The sequence below is a fragment of the Hippocampus comes genome, unplaced genomic scaffold (genome assembly GCF_001891065.2).
Source record: "Hippocampus comes isolate QL1 unplaced genomic scaffold, H_comes_QL1_v1.1 scaffold59, whole genome shotgun sequence".
Taxonomy (NCBI): Eukaryota; Metazoa; Chordata; class Actinopteri; order Syngnathiformes; family Syngnathidae; genus Hippocampus; species Hippocampus comes.
In genome coordinates this window covers 276,383-294,004 of record NW_017805406.1, presented here as the reverse complement: position 1 = coordinate 294,004, position 17,622 = coordinate 276,383, and the positions used below count along the sequence as shown (strand labels likewise).

General features: G+C 44.8%; 2 protein-coding genes across 10 annotated transcripts in view; both read right to left on the bottom strand.

The window, feature by feature from the left end:
* LOC109517873 (sodium/potassium/calcium exchanger 3) overlaps window positions 1–11,521 on the bottom strand; it is a 30,733-nt gene extending 19,212 nt beyond the window's left edge. For 2 of the 5 annotated variants that reach the window (XM_019873325.1, XM_019873328.1), the window contains exons 1-3: window positions 8,693–11,521; window positions 7,434–8,064; window positions 3,958–4,062 (exon numbers count right to left, since the gene is read on the bottom strand). In XM_019873325.1, the coding sequence (XP_019728884.1) occupies window positions 3,958–4,062; window positions 7,434–7,533 (205 nt within the window). In that variant the 5' untranslated portion in view covers window positions 7,534–8,064; window positions 8,693–11,521. Of the gene's footprint in view, window positions 1–1,242; window positions 1,617–3,957; window positions 4,063–7,429; window positions 8,065–8,692 lie in introns of those variants that run through there. The other 3 variants (XM_019873327.1, XM_019873329.1, XM_019873330.1) reach the window with 3 other exon arrangements.
* Window positions 11,522–11,568: 47 nt separating this feature from the next.
* The window catches only part of sipa1 (signal-induced proliferation-associated 1), a 32,675-nt gene continuing 26,621 nt past the window's right edge, over window positions 11,569–17,622 (bottom strand). For 4 of the 5 annotated variants that reach the window (XM_019873322.1, XM_019873321.1, XM_019873324.1 and 1 more), the window contains 9 exons: window positions 16,904–17,178; window positions 16,299–16,667; window positions 15,595–15,721; window positions 15,361–15,490; window positions 14,345–14,443; window positions 13,481–13,541; window positions 13,151–13,229; window positions 11,718–11,878; window positions 11,569–11,663 (listed from right to left, as the gene is read on the bottom strand). In XM_019873322.1, the coding sequence (XP_019728881.1) occupies window positions 11,735–11,878; window positions 13,151–13,229; window positions 13,481–13,541; window positions 14,345–14,443; window positions 15,361–15,490; window positions 15,595–15,721; window positions 16,299–16,667; window positions 16,904–17,178 (1,284 nt within the window). In that variant the 3' untranslated portion in view covers window positions 11,569–11,663; window positions 11,718–11,734. Of the gene's footprint in view, window positions 11,680–11,717; window positions 11,879–13,150; window positions 13,230–13,480; window positions 13,542–14,344; window positions 14,444–15,360; window positions 15,491–15,594; window positions 15,722–16,298; window positions 16,668–16,903; window positions 17,179–17,622 lie in introns of all 5 variants that reach the window. The other variant, XM_019873320.1, reaches the window with a different exon arrangement.

The window sequence follows — 17,622 nt, the reverse complement described above, 5'->3', positions numbered from 1 at the left end:
CGTTTTTGGCACGAAAAAAACGACATAGTATAGTATGCCGTTTTTGGCACGAAAAAAACGACATAGTATAGTATGCCGTTTTTGGCACGAAAAAAACGACATAGTATAGTATGCCGTTTTTGGCACGAAAAAAACGACATAGTATAGTATGCCGTTTTTGGCACGAAAAAAACGACATAGTATAGTAAGGCGTTTTTAGCACGAAAAAAATGACATAGTATAGTATGCCGTTTTTGGCAAAAAAAACCACATCGTATAGTAAGGCTTTTTTGGCACGAAAAAAACGACATCGTATAGTAAGGCGTTTTTAGCCGAAAAAAACGAGATTGTATAGTAAGGCGTATTTAGCACGAAAAAAACGACATAGTATAGTAAGCCGTTTTTAGCCGAAAAAACCGACAATGTATACTAAGGCGTTTTTAGCTCAAAAAAAAATGACAATGTATAGTAAGGCGTCGTAGCCGAAAAAAAAACGACCAAGTATAGTAAGGCGTTTTTAGCTGAAAAAAAACGACCATGTATAGTAAGGCGTTTTTGGCACGAAAAAAACGACATAGTATAGTAAGGCGTTTTTAGCCGAAAAAAACGACCATGTAAAAACCTGGTTCATCTGGTCGGCTCAACGCACAGGGACGGGACCCCCGGACCTTCGCTGGAGCACTAACTAACTAACTAACTATACTAAGGCATTTTTAGCTGAAAAAAACGACCATGTATTGTCGGGCGTTTTTTGCCCAAAAAAAACAGCCATGTATAGTAAGCCGTTTTTAACTGAAAAATCGACCATGTATCGTAATGCGTTTTTAGCCCCAAAAAACAACCATGTATAGATAGTAAGGCGTTTTTAGCCAAAAAAACAATCATCTATAGTAAGGCGTTTTAAATAATATGATGCTCAAACATAAAATGGCAATTAATAATTTAACATAAGCTTAGATAAGATATGAGAAATGATCGAAACGATCTGTGTCGGTAAAGGAGGCCTCGCCCGCCAACAGGAGGAGACATTTGGCCATGTTGAGTTGCAAAATGTAAATGTTTGCGCAGTTATGTTTAGACTTTAGCACCCGTGCCAGAGCACAGTAAGGCTCGCCTTGCCCCCAAACACGGCGCGGCCAGTTTTCGGCATCACGAGCCATTTTTCATTTTGTGTTTTTCAGATTGAAATCAGTGAAATCGTTGGGATGTCAATGGTCAAGTTATCACACGTGAAGGGGAAAGCCGATGCGGGCGGCACCGCACTTGCTTCGCTCTCCACGTCGTCGCCACACTTGACATTTCCGCTCTCTCAAGAAGCACGCCGGAGCCATCCAGGCTGCTTGAAGTCACGCTACGCCCTTTCAGGTGTTACCGTCGCCGGAAACGCTGGGCCATAACGTGGAGCTCTCACGGGCCCTTCGAGGAGTTGCTCTGATGAAGGCTGTTGCCACGGCAACGTTCTCTCAGAGGGATGTTTTTTTTCTCCCCCTTTTTTTGATGGGTGGCAGTAGGAAGCCAAAGGCAAAGAGGGACAGGGGGGTGGGGGTGGCTGTGTGTCTTTCCCATGGTTAGAGTTTATGAAAAATGGAGAGAAAAAAAGAAGTGACAGCAGCTCAGGATTGCAATGTCTAAAAATATTTATTTTTCCTTTCCAAACTCTCAGGAGAGGTCTGAGCGAGAGAGAGAAAGAGAGAGAGAGAGGGAGGACCGGGAGAATGACAAAAAGCAGACACGAAGGAGAGCGGTTTAATGATGCCGTGTTTGCAGCGAACCTCACACCGAGTGCGCGTCCGTTTACTTCCGCTGGCGGCGTGACGCACGTCATAATATGTCACTCTGACAACACGTGAATCCGCGCCGGCTTAGACCGAGAGCCTCTTTTCGCTTGATGTCTTTTTACTGCTCCCCAACATACGGCGACTGCAGATGCAAACACTTTGGCTCGCCTCCAAAAGTATTCCAGCACTGAGGCCAACTTCTTTTTTTCCTCCCTCTGGATGCAAACTAAGGCTGAACAATTAATCTAATTCAAATCGACAACGCAATGTCGAATGCAATTTTTAAAATTGCACATTTGTAAGTGCCGCCCGATTGGTTTCCACTCTAGTTAGAACCTGACTTTCCGACTTCCATTTCACGCTGCGCTCATTTGGTACAAATTTGTGAACTTGTCGTGAATGCTTAAAAGAGTGCAACTAAAACTGTTTAATGAGTTACGTAACAAATCTAATTTAAGTGGCTGTATAAACCATTTATCATATTAAGTCATGGTTCATTTGCTTTCATTTTAGCATTTGCCGAACGTATAAGACCAAAGCCTTTTTTCATTTGGAAGCAAAAAAAAGAATATTTCATCCCTGGTGTGTCATGTAAATTCAATGATGCATTTGGTCTTTGATTTTGCCATCCTTTGAGGTTGGCTGAATACAAGGATGAAAAGGGTGCTGGGGTCTGTCCTTCGGACAGCGTGCGTCCCTGACCGAATTCATCTTGTCGTTTTCGTCAGTTTTGGAGACGTGTCCAATTTTTGGAACGACAGTTGTGCAATATTTTAATATTTTCTCTATTTCATGATGGTTGTCATCACTGTGTTCTGTTAGCAGCCTTGATGACGTACTCATTAAGAAGCGATTGCTTCATTTCCATAATTTGAATTGACTGCCCCCCCCCCCTCCCTACGTACGGCCTATTTTCGTCCAGTGCAACAGTCTGGGCTTCAGAACTTAGCATTTAGTTGCCTGGCAACAACCTCAGCGGCGGATCGTCAGCTGAAGTTGGATCACGCTGTCTGCCATCTTGTTAAGCAGAGGCCAGATGAAAAGATGAGACAGAGGAGCCTGGGGCCGGACATCGACATGCAATCCCCGAGATGATATCCCTCCGGCGACGGCCGCTGGCTTTTTAATCACAAGCACATAACGTATTCCGTAATGGCTGCCAAGCCTCCCGCCGGGGGAAGACAGTGGCGATGCTGGCTACCCGGACCTGCTGTGTCAAAACGAATCTTTCCAGGCTCACGTTGGCTCATTTAACAACCTTGTGTCCTCACAGGACACAATTAGGTCCATTTCACCATGTCGGCACAAATCAACTTGACAGCTCGATTCCCGTCAGACAATCACGTTGTGATTGACTAATCGGTCCGAGTTGTAGTCTGCCGTGCGTCCTACGACAGCAGGAATCGGCTTACGTATCATGTATCATCCCTGTTGATATCGTATTGGATCGATATCGGTATCAGACAGTACCCTAAAGCAGCAATATGGGCACCCTGATTGAGAATGGCTTGATGAATATTGTACTGTATTGATAATAATATATTGATCATCCAAGTGCATGAAGAGGCGAGCAGCGCCAAATATAGCGTCCGCACCAAAGGGTATTTATAGCAAAAGCAGGATCGCGTATTAGCATAATATCATTTTCATACATTCAGTGGAGTGAGCCGTAGCAATGAAGGTGCAACGAACACAATGGAAGAGTGGCAGCCGGATTTTGGTCGCACCGTCTCGTCGTGTGAATACAAATAATGAGAAAATGAGGAAGCTGCGCGCGCTTATCTTGCCACTACGAGACTTCTTTCTTGCGCAGGCGTGTCAGTTGCGACGAGTGAAGCTAATCAGCTTGGCATCACCATCATCATGCCCAAATTCCAAAAAAAGACAATTCGCGTCACAACTTTAAACTGATTTTCTTCCCGGCAACTGCCTTGAAACATATTAATGGCTTTACATTAATAAACTTTCCCCTCACCGACACGAGAGTGATAAATCATTTTGCCTCCTTTGTTACGGCGCCAAAATCAACCCTAACACGGCTTGAAGCACTTGTTTGACGACGCAAGGTATCACGCAATTGTGCCATAAAAGCCTACTTCCTCAAATTTTCAACGATGGATGCAGTCGTGTAGTGTCGCAATGATGAAGATATTGAAGACAGAGAGGACAAAAACTGACGTCGAGGCGTACAGTGACTGACCTGCGTCGTGTTCAGTCACACTCTGGTTGTGGGGCATCTGCTTGAGTTGGCGTGTCCATCGCAATGCGCCGTCATCCGCTTCGAGACGAGAACCAGAAGTCTCTGCTGTAAAAAAAAAAAAAAAAAAAGAAAACGCAAAGGCCATCAGGGCAATGTGTTTGTTTGTTTTTTTTGTCTGTTTCAAGTTATTTGCCCCCTATAATGGAAAGGTACCAACAATTCTGCCTACGGCTGTATAAGGCAAACATGATGCACATTTTTTGGCGGGGGGTCAAAATCTCTCATTTTGTAAGAGCAATTTATCATCGTCTTAAAAAAAAACAATTTGTTGAGGTCTATTGCGATCAGAGACCATGCGAGGCAGCAGTGAGCCCAACAGCAGTCAGCTGTCCTCGGTCGTCATCTGAAGTGAGATCTTTATAGCGTGTATTTGAACTCTCCGTTCCATTCCTCGACAGCTTATCTCTGGGGTGGGTGCAGTTATTGTGGTGTTACCGCGGCGACGGTGCAGGAACACCCACACACAACAGATGACGGTTTTCATTCTCTTCCGCACAGGAATGAAACCGACAGATCGTTCCCCAAACGGGCTGAAATTGATCGTTAGACAACGTCGCTTTACAAGGTGCATTTTGTGGCTGCTTTTTGTGTCGTACAGTTCAACGGGCCCATTTTGACGAGAGGAGGCTTTCAGGAGGGGCTCGGCAAGTGTGAAATTGGGCTTCTGCCACCATTTTCGCACGAGAGCCTCAGCCTCACAACTCGGCTTTATTTATAGAGCACTTGAAAACGACCACCTCCGCAACGCAGTAAGAATTTGTCATCAAATCAAGACGCTTCGATAAGTAAACACCATAAAAAAACCCTAACATGATGTCGAGTGTCACGAAGAGTCAAAAGCCAACGAGTAAAAATGTGTTTTTAAAGGCGATAGTGCACATCATGCATTCTACTGGAAAAAAAAAAGTGCAGTCCTCTATGACCACACTACTGCAAGCTACCACAACATGGCAATAATGACTGTTGTATGTCACGGAATGGTAACTGAGAAGAGATTTTAGTCGGTTAAGGAAACCATTACATAATGGGGAAGGGGCGTTACAGGTAATTATTTGACAAAATTATTGCGGCGCCAATAAAAGTGCTCTCTGTGCCAAGACTGAAGGTTAAGATTTCAAAATGAAAGAAAAACAGCAACAAACTGGAAAAAAAAAAAGCATCGCTTATTTTGAGGACAATTGTATCACAAGATGTAAAAAAAATAAAATAAAAATTCAGTGCATTTCACCTGAATAACTCAACAAAGAGAGTATTTCAAGTGCTAAATTCCAACACCGCCTCGCTATTCCTCCAAACAACTGCTGCCTGTCTCAGGAGCAGAAAGACAACATCTGATGCTGTCAATCATTGAGAGCGGACTGGGCGGCATCACTACATATCGGCTAGCATAATGTATAGAAAGGTTATATTTTTACGATGGACACTCTTATGTCTTGTATAGTATTTTAAATGTAGAATGTGGCAAAACTAAAGTAGCCTCCTAGCTAATCTAACCAAAATTAGCTTAATACACTCGCATAAAAGTGATTTTAATGCATTACCGTACCCTAAAGGTTCAATTAAAATATAGTTTCAAGCTAACAATTGTGACAAAAATTCTTCATGAGGTGCGGCCACGCATGTTCAGCAATTATGAAGCGTTAGCATTAGCAAAAACAAAGTGTTAGCATCTCCAGAGTTTTCAAAATAGTGGTTGACCTGGCAGAGTGACTTTTGTTTTTGTTTTGTTTTAAACCAAGTTACTCATGTCACTACATTTAGCAGACTCGCAGCTGAGAGAGCACATCCATAAATGGCGCGACAAGAAGAGCTACTCTCGATGCTACACGTCTAACATTGTCCAGGTACGGCCAAAGTAGCTTGGCTGTCACCCTTACGTACAACAGATCACATGTTTTGTCCAGTGCTTTTAAGCTGAGCTGCCTTTGGTCCTCAAGGAAAAAAATTCTCCCCCGGGTCGCAGACGCCCTCGTAATTCTGAGCTGAAGTGTAAATATTCATGACAAGGCTACTTTTTTTAGGCGACTGATGCTGAGGGTCGCGATGAAATCAAAATGCATTTGACAGAAGAGAAATAAAGATCACTTGTGTTCATGCCGTTATATGGTTCTCACACACACACACACACACACACACACACACACACACACACACACACACACACACACACACACACACGCAGGTGTTGATGCTGCTGATGACCGTGAAGCAGGGTGTGAAAGGTGTTGAAAGCATAATGAGCGAGACAGGAGTATTTTTAGAAGGCGCTTGAGGGGGTATGCTTTTGGCTTCTTCGAAATCCAACTCGTTCAATTCTTTGAGAACCTAACACAAAATACAAGTACTGACCTAAATGTAGAAACTGATGTCCGAAAGTCTTCACTCCCTTTGACAGGAAGTCAAAAGGAAGTGACGCTGAATTATTTCATTCTTAGTGTTTTGCAACGAATAATTGCCAGCCGAAATGAATGATTGGATACCCGATGGACGTGATCCTCAATGATTGGATTTTGACATGCCAAATGTGTTTTACGTAATCTTCCTGCAGCAACTATGAACTACAATTTCAATGCCAAAAAGAGAGCCTCTACCACCTATGATACATTAAAAATGAATCTGAAAATGCTTTTTGAAATGGCACATTATAAGGAAACTGTACACTCATGAGTGTGCTCTCTTTGTGATAACTAAACATTCCATTTCACCCAGAAAACTAAACGTGATATCTGCATTGACAAATAAAATGATGCTCGATTTTCTTTCCATATTTTTCGCCCTGAGAGATCATCGGGTGTGACATCTGAAATTAACCCAACTGATGTATGACAAATCATCAAGATCTTTATTCATCTGTCCATGCCAGCGACATGGAGTTACAGGGAGAGCAATTACATGCACTTCCACTAGATGGCATAAGGTACAATTAAACTGTGTAGCTAAACGTTAACATTTATAAAACAGCTTTATGTGCCGCAGAGTACGTAAATTTGTGAGTAATTTGAGACAAGGGCATCATTATATTAGTAAATATGATTCTATTACATTTTTTTTTTGTTAGTGGTAAGCTGTGAAATTTGTTCTAATGTAAAATACAGTTTGTACCTTGGTTCAATAAGGAATAAGAAACACTGAAGTACAAAGTATAAAACAACAGTGGGGAAGGTTTTTTTTTACCATTAGGGTGCAAATTCGGTTTATAGTTTCCAATGGTGATATTAAGTGAATAAAAAATGTTTTCATATGAATGAACATATTTTTTCAATCCTCACCCAGGGCCACTGGTTCTCACTGGTATGAAGAAACATTTTGCTAACATTTTTTTTAAACAATCCTAATCATATTGCCTACTCAAACACGTTTTTTGCTGTGCATATGGAAATGAGCGGAAGTGTTTGCAACCATTTCTTTCAACTCACCTGGTGCGTGGATGACCTGAGCGAGCCACAAGACGGCGAGCAGCCCGACTCCGCAGCAGCAGAACCGCTGGAAGGGCCGCCGGTGCCTCGCTGCTCTCATTCCTCCGTTGGCCGCATGTCCACAAACATTTGTTGCGCCCTGTCTTCAAACAACTATCCTTGAACAAAACGCGACCAAACAACACTGCCGCTACCGCCACTACTGCAATTATTACTGTACTGACAACTACCTCCCACAGAGAGCGTGCAAAAAAAATATTAGTCAGGAAACGGTTCCACTTTGGTTCTCCAGCCCGACGCACGAGGCGAACAGGCCAGGCCGCTACTGCACCACAAAGCTGCGGACAGCTCGTAGCGCGTCACGGCGTAGTTGCGCGGCTGTCTGCGTTCACGTGAGCAGACTGAAAGGTCGCCGGCAGCCCCTACAGTGAGGGGCGGCAACAGGAGGCGACATGCTGGGAGAACCCCCTTCGCCTTCCTTCCTCTTCCTCCTCCTCCTCCTCTCGCCTGCACTTCTCTTCAACGACCACAAGAGGACGACAGAACTCTAGGATAGGGACCGCGTATAATTGACTCTCATTAAAATGCACATTTTTTAAAAAACTGTAATTCCACTGTGTAAACTATGTAACTAAACTAAATAACACGAGGACATCATACCGCAAGCCAACGTCATTTAGCAATTTTAGGCAACAACTAAAGCCGCATTTAGTTACTGCACCTGAAAATAAGCAACAATGGGCCTCATTTTCGCATACAGGCAATAAAGCTGCAATGTACACGAGCATAGTCGAACAGAAAGTGCATTTTAGACTCATATTAAAAATGACCGACAAAAGGCATTTCACTCACAAAAACTGATTACTTTTTTCCTAGAAAATCCCCCATTTTTGTTTTACTGCAGGCCAGTGAGTGTTACTCTTTGCATTTCACTTCTAACGCGTTATTTACCACCAGGGGACTAACAATTGAGTCCTGTACGTTGTACTGTATTTCTGGTGCAAAGCAAAATGAGCTTTTCGGCTAACTTAGAATCTGATTGGCTAGCATAGCTGTCAGTCAACAGCAACGTATCAAGGCGGATATCCCCTCCCCTCTAGAGAGAACATTAAAATAGTAAGGCTAATCGAAACAGGTTGAAACCAAACCAATATATTCATTTAAAAATATAAAACTCGGTACCTGCAACTGATTATTTATTTATTTTAAGTGTTTAGGCCGAGCAAAGGGGTTATTCACTGCTGATTGGCCACGTTAACACCTGTCCGCTGATAGAAATGCAAGGAAAACACTAGCGCCATTCCTAAGCGTCGTTCATTTTTTTCCCCTAAATATAACACCAAAATGATGCTGGCCACAATCTTTATCGATATTGTCGTCAGGAAGTTTAAATGTCCGACCGTAGTGCCTCCTTGTGGTCAATGGCGCGATTCACCCTGAACAACTATGTAGTGACGTCACTATTGATTCAGACTTGGAAAACTCTTTTGGGCTTGAAAGCATCATTGCGCCATCTCTTCCTGGCAGAAAACATCAAACAAGAAAGTGAAGTTGCTATGCACGCAGGAGTGAAATCTAAAATACAACGTGTCTGTATTTATAGCGGAGTCAAGCGGACCTTGTGCTGTGTGTACGTGACAGTGAATCTCCCAGTGAAGACTTGATCCTGTGCTTCAGCCCCAAATAAAGACATCGGCCATCACAGTGTTGTCATCATAAGTCCTCCCAATGTCAGTGCAGGGAGGAGAAAGCATGTTTCTTTGGCTAATGCTTGAGATTTACACGTGGGGGAAAGTCTGTGGAAATACAATGTTTGTGTTGTGGTGTGGTGTCATCCGGTACTGTGAACATGACAGCAACTCTATCTAGCCTAAGTGCCACCCCCCCCCCCATTCAAGTTTCCACCCCACAAATGCTATTATTGCAGTGCTTTAAGTTCTCTGATGATGAACACGGGACTGTACTTGAGTTGTGCCTCATCTTTCCTTCCTTTCGTTCATAAAGAAACATCACATTGTTTGTGTCCTTCAAACTGAATGGACTTTCAGATATGATTTATTTTCAAACGCAATGCCCGTAATTGAGTATTGAGAAACTTCAGGACATTCAAGACATTCATGTCTGTTTCAAACTTGATTGCAATGCATCATCAAGTCACGTGAAGCACCCCTTTTCCACTTTAGTTCAATTTTCAAAATCGTATATTTACCTGATTGCTTCACTTACAACCCTTGTTGTTCAGCCCAACAACAACAACAACACATCATCATCATCTGAAATCTGTTTTGCTCACACAGCAGATGAAAGATCCGATGTTAAAACGATCGCCTGCAACTGAAAGGGCGAGTCGGTGCAACCACAGGGCAGCGAAATGAGAAAAGTCAGCTGGCTCGACATACATTACATTTGCAGTTAGGCACAAAGTCAGCGAACTCACACTTTGACCGTCCTGTCAGGATCTCGCTCGTTAAGGCGTACCCGATGATGTTGAAAAAGACCTCTTGAAAGCTAGAACGCGAAGCTTTACAGATATGATTTCATCATCGCTGGCTCCCACAGTCACCTTTCAAATCAAGCTCGCCTTGCCTTCTTCTGCTTGTTCACATTTTTCACCCCCTCCAATCAGCTCCCCCTCAAGTTTCAACAGCTACAATAAAATCCACACGTTTACATGATTAATAAGTTACATGTCGACGCACGCGCACACACATCCACAAACAGAGGGGAAGTTTGGACGTTGCTTGGCACATTCTCATGCTTCACCGACCTCTTAACAATCGAAACAACACGACGAGACACAGTTCAAACAGGTCTTCTCACACCGATAGTTCAGTCTGGAGGCTTCAGCATGTCCGCGAGATGATGTCTGTATAACAGGAGCTGTACAAAGCATCCTCACATACGGATAATAATAAACATTAGATTCATAATTTCATCTGTATATACTGTATCTTTATATGCTGGTACCGGGTATTCACAGTGACTCTAAAATAACATTACAAGAGAAAAGTTTGTACACTAAGAGCATTGAGAGTCTGAGTGGGTGTTTGGAAGAAAAAAAAGCAACGGATGGAAGGATCTTGATTCCTGGTGGAACGCTCGAAGAGCTGCCTGGGCGTGTGTTGGCACTGAGGAGCAGCAATCAGTCTCTTTTGAAACACACCTCGTTAGCGGTGGGCACACACACACACACACACACACACACAAAAAAAAAAAAAGTGAGGTAAAGTAGAGGAAAGAGCACTGGCAAGATAACTCAAATCCAATGCGTGCCTCTGTCCAGTGCTGATTTGACTTCCAAAAAAGTGCAAGGAAGAATCCAGAAAACAAAACAGAAATCACGTTGGGAAGATTTCCTCTCACCGTTACCACTCGTAAGCCAGCCGCTAATGTTTGATGCAATATTCGGACTATTGTTGTGTGAAATTGTGTTTCCTTGACACCTAAAGCTATACAAGCTGCCGTTTGGCTTGGCGAGGCCAGTAGGAGGAGAACTTCTACAGTATGGCCGCTACAATATTGAGCGAGGTTAGAGGAAAACAAGTCATGGAAGGAAACGCTTCTTTCCTGCCATTGTGAGTCTTCAAGGGAACCCCGTTTTTCCAGTGCACGTACACGTATACCGTAAACTCATCTTGTTTTTCCCCTCGTGTGCATTCCTCAAGGGATTATTCGGACCATCCCTTCCTAAAACGTGAGTACAGTACGACTAAGAAGGAAGAGATTGGCATGATGCAACCTTTTCCTTGTCATTTTTTTTAACACCGTCTTTTAAGACCTTCCTAGAATGTAACACTACTGTTCACATTTAAGTGGTACACACACACACACACACACACACACACACACACACACACACACACACACACACACACACGATTCTCTAAACTGGATGTGTACACTTTTGGTCAATTTTCACATCAACATGCTGCTCTCAGTCGTCCTCGCTTAAAATGGAAGTGCTGATCAGCCCAGCTTGTCAAGTATTTGAAGCAAAGTACAGTAGGAGATGCGCACACGTGCGACTAACACACACGCAGAGAGATCACTCGGGCAGAGCACACTTAACAGCAGCCAGAAGTACACACTTGTCAGGGAATGTCATTACTTTTAGGAGTCTATTTGCATACACTTTCTAGTAGTTTATGGAGGATGTGCATGCCATGTTCGGAGGCTGAGCGCACACATGACATTGTTCTGCTGATTGTTGTTGTGCCGGAGGAGCAGTTAGTGGCGGCGGCGCGGGCTAACAGGGGTTGTTGACGTTGCACAGAAGCAGCAGTTAGTGGCGGCGGCGCGGGCTAACAGGGTTTGTTGACGTTGCACAGAAGCTCGGTGACTTTGATGAGGCGCGCCACCGTGCTCTGCGACTCTTCCTGCAGCCGCTGGTTGTTCTGCCGCAGGCTCTGCACCTCGGCCTGCAGCACCGCCTTGTCCTCCTTCTCCTGGAAGACACGGGCACACAAACAAAAACAAAAGGCCGTCTCTCAGATCGCTGCGTGTGGCAGGAACGGAAAGGGAGGGGAGGTGAAACTGAGACAACGCACATGGTGAAGCAGTGAATGACATCACTCGACAACCCAAAACGGTGCTGAAACACACAGGCAAAAAAAAACAACCAAAAAAATAGCCAGTGCTGCTGTCTTCACTGCTACTCAGTTTCAATTGGGTTGCAAACACGTGGAACATTTCCAGTCAACCTTGACAAAAACTTCTATCGGGGAATGTTCATTTGGACAAATTAAACACTTTTAATCAGCTGCACAGCGAGAAATTTTTCAGTGAGGCGGCCAAAGTGATACACATGCACGCATGTAGCCTCACAACTGAGGTCGTCAGATCAGCGTTGGCTATGCAGGGAACATGGTTGAGAAGCCATTGTTGATCATACCATCCACAGGCAGGGTTTTAGGAATTAAAATGCACACATACACCAACCTTGCCCAATTTTAAAAGTTGCTTTTTACTTAAATTTGTTCCTGCTTGTCTGAAGAGTGTGCTGGGCAAAATATGAACGCACTGTTCAAACCACCTTCATTTGCTGTAAAACCTTCGATCAAAATTGCTTTCTGGACCCGATTTTAGAAGTTGACCAACCGGTTAATCAATGTGTTAGAAAGTCACCCATAAAATTAGTCAAAATTCAAAAGAGTCACAGTTGCTGTCCCAGTCAAGAAATTTTATAAATAACTTTCCATATAAATTATAGGGAGGAATAAAAGTTTTGTACACACACTCAAAGAGTAGACACACATTCTGTACAGTCATTGACAATTCTCAATGCAAGGCAACTCTGTGTTCAAAGTATTTTTGTCAAGCAGCAGTTTGCTGAAAGGAAAAAAAAAAGTCCATAGTAAATATTCTGGCCCAACACATACAATTTTTCACACCATTTTCGACATGAACACAACATGGAGTAGTTCTCAACCGAGCGTAAAAGGAAAATATGTTACATTTTACAGTACTAGTGCAAAAAAAAAAGTAAAAAGAAAAAAAAGAAAGACAACAGTGTTTGTATTTAACCTCTGCGCCGAGTCGGCTTCCTCTCGACAGCAAAGGTTGTTTGTTGCATTGCCTGTGAGGCCTTGACCATGTAAACGAGACACAAAAATCACACGCCTCGAAGCCCAACAACTTCAAAACGTTTGTTCCCACCCGCTGACCCTCCTTGTGCAATTCAGTGGAAAAACTAACAGCCAACACGAAAATCAGGGCACCTTTTGCAGGTCATCCTGCAGCTTCTTCAGCGTGGCCTCCAGCTGTGACACTTTCTCCTCCAGGTGGCCTGGAGAGTCACTGCGGCACATACAAGCGGCGACACGTCAGAAACGAGTGACGTTATGGATGACTCGTCATCAGTACAGTGCACCGATCTCCCGAATATATTTGTGAAAAAAAAAAAAAATGCGAGTGTGCATATTTGATTGCCCGTGTGTGACGCCGCGTTGGTTTGTGCTAGCATGTTTTTTTTTTTTGACGAATAGGTGGTTTGTTTGTGTGGAATAATTTAACGACAGCATTTGTTGCGCAGCAAAACCGTGACCCACCTCTCCCTTGTGTTCATCTTGCCATCCGTCTCACCTCCCGATTGGTCTCCAGCTTTCCGATCTGTGACGAGAGACATGTTTGATTGCATCAAACCCAATACGGGGTCCATCATCTAGTTCTTACAGTGTTTCTTCTCAAAAGGGGTCACATGCGAGCCGGAGCCTAACCCAGCGGACTAGGGGCGAGAGGTGGGGTAGAACCCGGACCGGTCACCAGTAAATCGCAGGGCGGCAATTCACAAAGAATTTAGAATCTTGAATTTGACAACGGGGATGTTTTTCGACTGTGGGCAGAAGGGTGGTGACTGAGAGAACCTCTACAAAGAAAATATGGAAAATTGATACACACCAGGCACAGCGTCTGCAAAATCATGAATGGCAACGTACACAATAAATGAATTGAGCACTGGGCGCGCTTGTTAACCTTTGTGTGGTCTACGCATTTTGTCAACTGCTCTTCATTAATCATTAGTGTCCGAAGATGGCTGCCATCGACTTTGAAACAAAGCAGCGTAACTGAATTTCGAGCGCAATGCACTTGCGCAGTTCACTTAGGGGGAAGAAGCGATCATTCATGATAAACCGACTGAACGTTTGCATTTAATGAGTGGGCACCGAGCACCGGTTATAAATGTTTTCTGAACAAAATTGATCTGAATTATTTTTGTATATATATTTATAGGTGTACCTAATGTTCTGGCTGGTGAATGTGTGTGTGAAGGCGCAGGTTTGAATGCCTGAACACATTTGGCATTTCCTTATTTTTTTTTTTTCCCCACAATCAGTGATCATGATGATGTCATTAGTTTGCCTCCCGCTGATTATTTGACATTCACATCATTGCACGGTTAAACGGCTGCTCACCCTCGCGTGACAGAGCCTCCAGGATGCTGCGGCAGGCCGTGGCCAGGTCAGCGATGGACTGCCACTCTTCTTCGGTCGAATCCGTCGTCTCCGAGAGAACTGAGAGCAAGGATTTAAGATCAGGAGAGCCGCCAGCGTGAAACGCATCTTAATAAAATGCATCTGGGCCAGGAGGACACTGCGACAGCACTTTTCAGAGACGCTCACATTTTGCATTAAAAGTTTTTTTTTTTGGGGGGGGGGCAGGGGGGAAGGGCCACCAGGTGGCGCTGCTGTGTTAGTGCCGACCAGATTCAGCTGAACTGCTCTATGCTTCTGCAGATGTTTTAGCGCAGTCTAGACTGAATGTAGGGCATTTTTATTTTTTACATTAGCGTGAATGCGAATTGAAGATTTTAATCATAAAGTACACTACTGAGAATTATTATATACAGTATAGCTATCAAAACAAAATCATATGCCACAACTGCCACACTTGTGATTCTACAAAAGGCAAAAAAAAAAAAAAAATCCACAGTTTTATTGATGCCCCCCCACACATATGATCATAAATCTGCGGAGTGGGTGTCCACTCATGGCTGTTAAATGGTGAGGTTGATAGTCTCAGCGGAGGCACGGCAGATGGCATTAGGAGTGTGTGTCTTGAACTAAAACTCCACCCCTCCCACCACCCATCTGTCCTCCTTTTTATCCCCGCCCTGGCAGGGGGTGGCAGCAGAGCGAGGGGTGATATTAGATTAACGGAAAAAAGGGGGCAGGATGGACGGAAGGGTAGGAGGAAGGACAAAGGGGATGCAGTGGGGAGCAGCGGGACGATGATGAAAAGAGCAGTTTAACACAGAAAGGATATGGGGGGGGGAGGCACAAATCGAGAAGAGATGGCTTGTAATTGTTTCATTTGGGAGCGGCTTTGTTTGAGCCCATGCTCGGGGACATTAAAAAAAAAAAAATCGTGTACCCAATGTTGTGTCTCGTGTGTGTGCGTGTGTTCCATTTGTCAGCTTTTCAAGTCTTACTCTTGGTGATGGAGTTGTGAAGACTTAAGGCTCGTGAGTTCCTCTCGGCTCGGTCCACACAAGACAACCTGGAGGAGGAGAGAGACGATTCGCTCGCTGAAGCTTTGTCGTCACCGAAGTCCGCAATGAACTGTTGATGCAAGAAAAATAAAATAAAGACAAAGCAAGAGATAAAGGCAAGGGGATAGTATGAAGCAGAAATCTGTAATGCGTCCTTCTGTCTCACTCGGTCACCTGTTCGTCCTCCAGGGCAAATTTGGGCTTGACCGCCAGTATTAGATCAGGCGTGGCATCTCTCAGCTCGCCGACATTCTTATAGATGTGGCGGTCCTCTTTCAAGGCCACATTGTCGTAAATGTGTCTGTTAAGCGAGATCGATGTGGCATGGGACGGGGGTGGGGGTGGGGGGGCACAAAAACAAATCCGGCTGTTAAAGCTTGGTGACATTTGTGTGCACTGCAGACGTCAGAGGTCATCAGAATTTGAAGCACTCCAACACATAATCCGCAGGATTGCGTTGTGGGAGCTGGTCTTGTCTGACTGCTGCTTTTTCCCTATCACACTCTTTTAAAAAAATAGATCGCAATGCACTTATTTTGTCGTACGGGACTTTGAAAATCATTCGGGAGCGTGCAAGTGCATGTTTTTGATAGTTTGGAGTTCTCATTTGCATCAGACATCGAGCCAATCCGTATCAAGCAATGTTGATTTCGCTTTGATGCACGACCCACTTCTTTTTTTCCCCTTTTCAAATGGCGCTTTTCGTAACCTGATTATGCAATCAGAGTTGTGTTTCATGAACGAAAAGAAATGGCGAGGCTCATTTCTGAATGTACACTTCCACACGTTTGCACGACAGGCGAGCCCGTCTACGACTGACAGGAAGTTACGTTTGCAACCCGAAGCAATTCTCTTGAGTGATGATTTCAAAGACTCACCCCTCACACGTGTCGCTGTAGGATGAATGCCTCTCTAAAGAGAAGCTGCGTGTGAGCTGCGAGCCCTCCTGGTCCTGGTTGGACGTTTGGTCTTGCAGGGAAGTGGCCCGTAACAAGGGGAGGCTTGGTGGCAGCAGTAGCGAGTCCGCGACACCTCTCTCGCTTGGCCCTTGATGCTCTTCCGCCCCGTCGCCTTCCACCTGGACCTCGGCCGCGTCCGCCTCGGTGATGCTGTCCCCCTTCGGCTGCTTGTCCGCTTCTTCGTCCTCTTCTTCTCGCTCGTCGAGCACCCAGGCCTCACTGGACTGGTCCTCGCCAGGCTTACACTCTGCATCCTTGATGGCTTTCTGGTACAGCTCAGAGAAGCTCCTAAAGAACACGGAGAACTCAAATCATTTGCAAAGTCGATATCCACCCAAGAAATTGTTCTTCCATCAGCGATGCTGTCAAATGACCGGAGGACTAAAATGCTGCTTCATACGTCACAGCACACTGTGGCTTGTGAGCAGCATGTGATTTGTTTTTATTCCCCCCCCCCCTTTTTCCTGTGTATTACCCTTCCTATCATTACATCCCCCACCCGTTCACTCTGCAGCTTCTCCCACCTGCGGGGTTTCCCGTTCTCATCCGGCGGGATGACGGTGATGTGGATTTTGTGCGCCGTGCGGAGCAGCCTGGTCCTCTCCTCCGTGCTGAGGTGGACCAGGGAATGGCCGCACAGGCGCACCACGCGAGCCCACAGCTGTAGGCCGCCGCTCTCGGCGTAGCAGAACCGCTGCAGGTCCGTCACAAAGCCCTCCTCGTTCATCAGAAAGCCGGGCTGGCCCACGCCGTCACGTAGCGGCGTGACTTCCAGGGCCTCGCACCCACGAGTGACTAACTGCAGATGAGAGAAGGACGCAGACTTGGATGGATCAATAATGCGCCATCCTATGGATCCCATTACATGGGCAAAAGGAGTTGTAGAAAGTAATGATGATGATTAAAAGCCAAGACTGAGGAGACACGGTCCTTCTGACACTGTCAATAGAGATCTTAAAATTGGCCATAAGTTCTCGGCCTATATGTGCCCTTGCCCACAGTCATCTGAGCTCGAGCTCAACTGTCACCCTGAATGGGATTAGCAGCAAAAAAAGAAAAAAGTTTTAAATGGATGGATCATGATTTTTTTCACCATGGTTTCGATGCCCTCCAAAAGACAGTAAAGGAAAAACAGGAAACCGGTTGAACATTTCAGGCAAAGGTGCCCTTGAGCAAAGACATTAGAGTGCCAACTACTGTAGTTGTGGTGCAGGACGTACAGTCCATTCCCCTCAATGGGGAC